Below are 8,820 nucleotides of genomic sequence, written 5' to 3' on the forward strand. Positions count from 1 at the left end.
AACACAAAGTGCATTGTGATTTTGAATAGATATTTCAAGTTCTAGTTAACTTGATATATCTTCCAGTTTCTGAGATAGGAAGGAGTATAATATTTATAATGATAAAATTATAGCAACTTCTAACAGAAAGAAACTCATTTATGACTTAATATCAATTTAACTCTCATCAGCTTGAAAGTCTATCCTCCATAATTGTTGTATCCAAGTATGACAACATTTCATCAATAAACAATAAAGCAATAACCACTTTGTTCAATTAATTAGATATCTGTTTAAGTAAAAATAAGAATAAGTCAGTAAAACTAACTATCAGATTTTTAACTTGACACAGACAGTTACATTGTGATATTGCTTTGATGTGCAAGGTTTCAAGCTAATATCTCGACCTTACCAGTAATGGGACGAGACGGAACGGAACAAAGTGATTCCAACGACCCCACCAAAACTATGTTATGAAAATGAAAGATTTAAACGGCTAGTTGATGAATGCCAGCTTGAATATGCACCCACTGTTTGGAGCCTCTGCACAAAAATATCAAAAAATAGAGGTCAAAAGACGAGCAGTTCGCTGGGTGAAACCCTCCTTTATGCCATAAGTAACAGCAATGCAGGAAGATCTTAGCTTTTTTATCGAGCTACGCATAGTAAGATTTTACACTTAATATGTTTTTACAAAATGTACCACAACCTAGTAGCCACTGCCCGTCCCACATACATTAAAACTCCATCTAAGTTTATTAGACATATCCACCCCTACTCTCTTAGGAAAATAATAGTTACATCAGACTACCATAAGATCTCGTTTTCCCCTAACTTTATCAAACTTTGGACTTTAGAGCAAGCTTCCCATAAACACGTCCCCATGCTTGATATTGATCAAATCAAACAGGCGTGGATTAAGATAAGGTATTTTTTGACTTTTTACATTTTCAAATTTGGCAGTTTGTGCGTTTTTTTTATTACTTTCTATTTTATCGTCACACCTGTGTTGTTTGTGCCGTGTGAAGACCGTTAAAAAGTCGCCCCGTACATTTAATCAGAGATGTTATATTTCCGATTCTTAAAGCTCGTTCAGCACGACATAATTGTTGTGCTTGTGGTATTTTAGTTCTTTCTTTTTGACCATTATTTATTTCGGTGGTTCCAGTATTTCTTACTTGAATTTTGTTTAATCACCCCTAGGATATGAGTGCTGCTTATTAACCTTGCCTTTTTGATGTCTTATATGTGATATACAGGCTTCATAACCTCTGATCTCTTTTTATAATTCCATTTTGTTTAATTTCGCCCATTGTTTTCTCGTTTAGGGCACAAGCATTATTTTACTTTGGGACCATACGCCGATTTTCATGGAATTGCACTAACGTGTTACATTGAAGGTTCCATGAAAACCGCCGTATGAACACATTTGCCCATTGTGAAAAATTCCAAGTTCTACCATTTCATTTTAAAAGTTATATTCTGCTTTAGACGGTGCTAGGGGACATTTACGGCAATTTGCACTTTCCATTACCGTTCATGTACATGCTCAATCAAGCCGAGTCTGCAACACGTTCAATTTGTCGTTTTGTACGATCTTTAAGGATTTCTTTATTACTCTCTATTGTTTTGGTTTTCCCATTTAATCGTATCCTCATTTTCAAATCTTGAAAGTCTCTTCCTGTCGTGTAAATGTTCATTTATAGGTTTTTACTTTCTCCCATACCATTTATTAACACATCCGACGTGCTATTTGTCCCGCGAGACTGGTTGGCAATGTACCTCAGTGACTAAATATCTGTAGTTAAATTTAAAATAGTTTTTTTACTCAATCACGCGACCATAAGAAATGAACCTTAATGATTAAGAGTTATACATTATTTTAAGCTGTAACGTTTCCGTTTTTTTTTCAATTACAATGTTGATCCGGTACAAATTGTAAAACTTGAATGACCTTAACAAAAATTTGAACATAAAGAGGCTAATGCCTAAAAATAAACGTGTGGCATGTCAAAACAGTAAAGAGACTGTTGAATATGCCAATAAAATGATGTCACTCTTTCTAAAATATGTCAAGATTAATTATCAGATGAAAGTTATATCTTGTTCGGAAGTAACATGGTCGCATGAACAATCTTGCTTGGTGGTTTACATGAAATGAGTCAATGAAATCTGTGCAAAATCGATACATAAAACATTATATAATAATATATTCATACAATTATTCTATTAATATGACAAGTAATCATTTCGAGCATTTGTATTTACATGTGTCATACGACATTGTAGCTCTGTAACAATTTACCATTTTAACATACTAGCATAAAATATCAAAAGAGAAGAATTAACAGCCTAAGAAAGTGCATGCGAATTTTGCTATCACTATTAACTTACTTTTGAACTGTTCTTGTAGATAATTATCCTTCTAAACTAGATTATTGCTAAGCTTAGTTGTGATAATAAAGACGTTAGTTTGTTTTTACTCCCTTTTTCAAAATATATTCATTCCTAATAATAATAGCTTTTTAAGAAATAATCGAATACTTGGTTCACTTATTATGCCCTTTGATTTTAAAAAGAATGCAATCTTTCAAACAATGCTTAAAATACCTTTAATAATTTAGTATACAGATAGCAATGTGCTTTACCATTGAATCGCAATTCGAAAGCGCGGTATTGTTAAAAGGTGAATTTCAATCAGACTGAAACAAACAAGAATTCGTTTGCTTTGAAAAATAACTTCAAGTTTCTTTTTTCAAACGCCGATACAAGAATGATCCTTTTACTTTTTGTTGCTTTCAGACAATAGTCTTGAGTTTGATGGTTCCAGTATTCCTCACTTGAATACCGTTTACTCACCTTTAAGATATGCGGCCTGCTTTTTAATATTGTTTTTTGACAGCTTATCTGTGATATGTAGGCTTAATCAAAACATTCAAAATTCCATTTTATTTAATTCCGCCTATTGCTTTCACGAGTCCTTTTATATGGGAACATATGCCGCTTTTCATTTACGTTTCAAATATCAGGTTCTATGATAACCGCTGTATTTGGGGATGTTTAAAAATTCATAATTTTAACATTCCATTCCATTAAATTTCAAATTAAATGTTTAATGTTTCTTAAGCCGGTGCTATAGGGCATGGGCGGTAACTTGCACTTCCAATAACCATCCATGAACAGGCTCAATCAAACCGAGCTTGCAACATTTTCAATTTTTGTCGTTTTTGCGTTCGTAGGGATGTTTAGTTTATCTCATTTCTATACTAGGACATGATTTTGATATAATAATATATTCCTTCCTCAACAATATATATATTGTAAGTTTATCGAGCAGAATAATTAACAACCTTTTCCTATTTGTACTTATTTTCTTTTCGATTTTGAAACCTTAGAAAAGTAATTCTTTAAATAATTATGATGAACTATAAATTGATCATTATGTCAATTTAAGGATACATATGTGATTCGTATAGGTAAACAGTATTGCTGATTTTGTATGTAGAAAAATATAGAGAAAGTTTCAATTAAAACAAACTATAACTGTAACTGTTGCTTTTTTGTTGTTGTTGTTGTTGTTGTTGCCGCTGCTGTTGTTGTATTGTTTAAAGTGCCGTCCGTGACCAACTTATAAAGACCGTTGTCTTCGAGTCGCTTGCGTCTTATGATTTCAAATCCCACCAGGGGCTTTAGATTCTTGTATGTATGCAAGCTATCCAGCATGATTATGACAAGTCGGTGATTTCGTGTCTTAATAAATATGCTCGAGGTCTCTCTTTACTACTAAAGCTTGACAGTAGCAATTCTACCCTTTCTTCGTCACTGAAAACTCAAAAATGACGTTATCCTATTAAACATATATTTCCCTTCTAAAATGCGCCTAAATGACGTCATTTTGACGCAGTTCATTCATAAAATGTCGCTGTTGTAAATCAATCAATAATCTTACATCATGCCGATGCAACATTAAATTTTGACGCCGTTGAAAATGATACATAGGTGACAATTGAACCCTTTGTGGTTATTAAATGTCACACCCACGCGTAACAGATAACTCCTGTTGAAAACTGATTACATATGGACGGTCATTCTTACGTAATCATTGATAAGTCATCAAAATAATATTGTCAAACATGCCTTCAAATGGTCATACACATACAATAAGTTAAATTTCTGTCATGCCTTCAGATTTTTATGTGATGAATATTCATACATTATATTCAAGTGGACCAGAAGCTAATGATTTGCCAATCTATCGGTAATAACTGATAACGGACAGCTTTATGGTACTTATGCAGTGAACTGTTATATATCATTGCACGTAGAAAAATGTATGTTTATGTTTTCCTGGTATCAAAGGGAGTCGCCTGTTGTAAGTGTTTAAAAGATATCACACTATTTAAAACCCATCTACCACTCTTAAAATCAATATCAATTGAATGATGTTATACTTCAATATGTCATGAATTTGTACGGTGTTCGTATAAGAGTACATTTTTTGTACTTTTCTGTAAATATTACTTATCGAGGGAAGTAACCGCTCCGAGAAGTGTAGTGTATCATCAACGGTTACTTCCCCTGATCAGTACATAGCAGACGTTAGATATGTATTACTATCAAAAACTGTTTGTAAGCGCCGGAAGAAATTTATTATTGGGAATAGATCGATTTATTTGTGCATATCATATGAAACATATAATCGTTCTAAACACAATTTCAAGAAAATATTTCTTAAAACATGGCTATTTATCGATATTCTAATGCATTTCAACAGGCGTTTAACTTAATATAAACTTGCCATTAAAAATGAACCTAATTTGATCAAAATTTAATGACTGATCATATCTCAACGACTTTTTGATCAATTTCAAATGTTGAATTGTTGAATTGTTGGCAGGATCAATTCTCAACGATACAAAATGACACCCAGAGTCAATTTCAACAGGATTTTTACAAAGGCTGATTATACTATTGATGCATTATTTTTTACAATTGTTTTCCTTAAATGATTATACTCACGTTTAATTTACATAACTTTATATAAAACACTTTTAAAAACATATTCAAATAGTGATGCTAATTCACCGAAACCTTAAGACAGTCAAAACTTTTCATATAGGACGGTGGAAAATAAGTTGAATATTATATAAATAACACATGGGTTTGTGGGTAACAGTAAAAATATCATCCCGAGGAAAATACTGTTACCCGAGGCGTAGCTCACTCACAAACCCATGTGTTATTTATTTTATTACCCCGAACAAAAATACTGCGATGATCTGAAATTGTCAACTAAATCTAACTGTAACAAAAATAAACCAAGACAAACAATAACTTAACTGTCCTTACCTTTTAAGTTTTAAGTGTACTTTAGGCCTACTTGAGAAGTTTTCTTTTTCTTTATTCTTTAAGCAAGTGATGATATCTACAAATCATAAACATACAATAAGCTAGGTTTTATTTAGAAACAAAACACTAACCCATTTATAAAGTTATGATCTGTGAAATCCGGGCCGGTGAAATCCGATCCTTCTGTTTCCAGAAAATTCTTAGCATGATTTTTAACAAAAGAACGATGATATCCTTTGTCTGTCCACTATATCTGTAACGTTTCACTGATTAAAATTTTTACATAATCCTTTGTTTCATGCTTGCTTAAATCGTCTGCATGTTCCAGTTTGACACATAATTATTTACATTGCCATGACTTCCGTTGAAAACGGATGTTCACTTTTTGACTATTCAACAAAAAGATATTTTATACGCGAAAAGCACCCTATGGTGCAAACAACTAAATTTTATGAGTGTCATAGGTACTCTAGAGAAGAAATTGATGTTCTATCGGGGTTTAACGTCGAAAATAAGAATGAATAGAGAAAAAAATGGCGGCCATTTTATTTCATTTTATTTAGAAAATAGACCACATGACCAGATATTATACTTTTAAAAAATACTGTTACCTATGTAACAGTACAAAATTCTTAGTCACGTGGTACACTTGCATTAACAGTAAAAATAACACCCAGAGGCCTATGGGAAATTAGCATTACGAAAAAAGTGAGGGGTAATAAAAAATGATGACCATCAAGATAGTCTTAACGGAAGATATTATCTTAAATAACTGTAGAATTCAACATGTTTTTACTGTTACAATCCAATCATTTCACACTGTACGTTTTTAAAACTCTATATTTGAGAAGCATATTTACTAAGTAAATTACAAATGTGAAACTTTGCGGCGTTGTTCCTTCCTCGTAGCTGAAGCGAAAGTTTATAACACCGTAACGCTTCCATTAGTTTGTTCCCCTGTTCTATACATTGACCTACAAGGTTTAGAGCTGTCTCCCTGTGACCTAGGTTTTTACCACACAAGGCAGTATTTACAAGGTTACAAAGTGCTCGTTTTTGATCCTGTTGTCTTTGTAGATGGCCGTATATCTTGTATTGTAAAAAGTAGAGGAGAGAATCAACCACTGCAAAATCCATCCAAATTTTATCAAATTTTCTTCTGTGTTGCATGTCATCTTGTGTAGATTTCTTCAGTTCATATTGTAACTCTCGAGGTATAAGTTTACCTCCGATTGCATAAATCTGACACAAAATGATGTGATACGATTGATGCAATATTCGTTTTGTTCGCGACATATTCTCTTAAATTCTGCCGACCAATCAAACCATGGATATCTCCAGCAAGCACATAAAGGTTCAACAATATCACAGTTGTATCGATTTTCTGTTTGTTTCAGAATGAACTCTGCTCTATCCATATCACCTATACAATACAAAACTGACGCTAGTTTAAGTCTGCCAGATGTCACATCCGAGCTTAAACCCAGTGAGAGCCACTTAAGTGCTTGATATTGGACTGCATAATCATGTCGAATATTTGATGATACCATTAAAGATCCAGTGGTGGAAAAAAGAAATGGTACCAAACAACGGCTTGCAAGCTGTTCTAGTCTCGATCCATGTACACAATATTTTGCTAGCTTAAGGATACATTGTTTGAGATTGAGTTGTTTTTCTTGCAAGAAATATAAAATCCTTAAATTACAACTGCTAATAGTTTGCGCTAAGTTCATAAATAACAAACTCGTAATATTTTCATTAATGAGACAAGGAGTCAGCATACCATGAGGTACCACACGATCAGTATGAAATTTGACCTGTAGTCGATTACCAATATCATCAATACTTATTCGAAGCAAACATCTACCATCACTCTGTATTATGTCACTTATCTTTCGTAAAATGCCATGCTTCTCTTCTGTAGTAAATTGCCCGGCCATAAGGTTGTTTTCCGGAATTATAAAATGCGGGCAATTTTCATTTTGAATATAGCTTTGTAGTACAAGCAAGCAATATGTAAAGCATGTGAAAATATTGTTATTTTTCCAAATGAATCGGTCCGTGTTTTGTATACAATGTAATACTACAGTTTTACACATAAAACTAGACAAAGCACTTTCTCTTTCAGGTGTCAGAAAAGATTTCAAAATAATTTTCAGCAAAACATAACAATGTAATTGTGTTATGTTTAGATTAAACATAAAGCATCTTTCTCCTAATGATGTCGATATTCTCCATTCTAGTTCCGGGTAAGTACTAATTTTACTGCTAGTACCAACAACAAAACAACCATTACTTACAGCATATCTGATCATTTCAGATGTTGGCAATCTCCCAATGCTTTGTCTGTCTAGTGAATGTAAAGCTGATTGTGGCAATGAATTACAAGGAAAACCAAAAACTATGTCAGTGGAACTGTATCCTACTTTTTCGGGCAAAGCATTAGAGGGGCCGTGTCTCTCAGCGTCTTCACGTAAACCATTCAATATTGTATTTTTCAGTAATATCCTCCCTTTATTGTCTCTGATATACTCTTCATTAGGAACAATTGTCTCAAAGAGAGGCTCATCAGATCGTACTAGTTGTAGGAAACAATATCCAGGTGTAACATTCTCATCCTGTGTCATGAGAAGGTTTCTTTTATTCTGTTTCCATTCTGACAAGTCCTGTATTACATTAATATTATAAATTACAGGTAGTACGTCAACATCTGAATGAAGTCCTTCAGTAGTTGTGCCTTCAGATTGACTCCCAAAATAATATGTAGTGCTGTTATCACATAATGACCTCCATGTCACAGTTTGAATATTATCTCTCAGCATGAAAACTCGTCTTCTTTTCATCACCATTTTTTCATTGACACCAACATCCTCTAATACCTCTGATAACTTCAGCGACAATGTGCTACTATATTCAGGCGATTGAAACATTCTGCAACGATAATAAAAATACAAAATTGGAGAAATTAGAGAGATAACACTTCATTAGATATTGTTGTGTCAATTAAAAATAAAACTAGATTTGTTGTTATTGTTTTAATACGTGAAATTAGATTTATTTTTTGTTTCATTGAAATATTAAAATGGAAAATACATAAATATATGTTCTTTTATAAAAAAAACACTAGGATTGTATTTTGGATTATTTAGATATTTAACAAGAAAGACTTGTGTAACAACATCAAACTGGTCAAGAATAAAATCGCATGTTCAGAATTTTATACAATGTTTTTATAACTTTATAAAAGTAATGATTTTCGTTTTGAAATAAAAGACTTCTTCCTCGGGTATCTTTATATTTGAAAATGAATTTGTTTTATAACTATGAAGCGTGCTTATAAAAGGCATCTTGATTTGTGCCGTAGTTACGGTTAGCCGCCTTGTTACTATTTAAAACTGACACGAGCCAATACCTAGCGATGAAATACGCTTAACACTTTAGAGGAAGAATATAGCAGAAAGAATATTGAAGTAAAGAGCACTCCAACAAAAA

General features: G+C 32.8%; 1 protein-coding gene across 1 annotated transcript; it reads right to left on the reverse strand.

Moving 5' to 3' along the window:
* Window positions 1–4,999: 4,999 nt before the first annotated feature.
* On the reverse strand, window positions 5,000–8,417 carry LOC132727343 (uncharacterized). The gene has a single exon (XM_060712780.1). It carries the CDS (start codon window positions 8,256–8,258, stop codon window positions 6,519–6,521), a length of 1,740 nt encoding a protein of 579 aa, XP_060568763.1. The 5' UTR covers window positions 8,259–8,417; the 3' UTR covers window positions 5,000–6,518.
* Window positions 8,418–8,820: the final 403 nt, after the last annotated feature.

The sequence above is a fragment of the Ruditapes philippinarum genome, unplaced genomic scaffold, assembly GCF_026571515.1.
Source record: "Ruditapes philippinarum isolate M1 unplaced genomic scaffold, ASM2657151v2 ctg688_1_1_1_1, whole genome shotgun sequence".
NCBI lineage: Eukaryota > Metazoa > Mollusca > Bivalvia > Venerida > Veneridae > Ruditapes > Ruditapes philippinarum.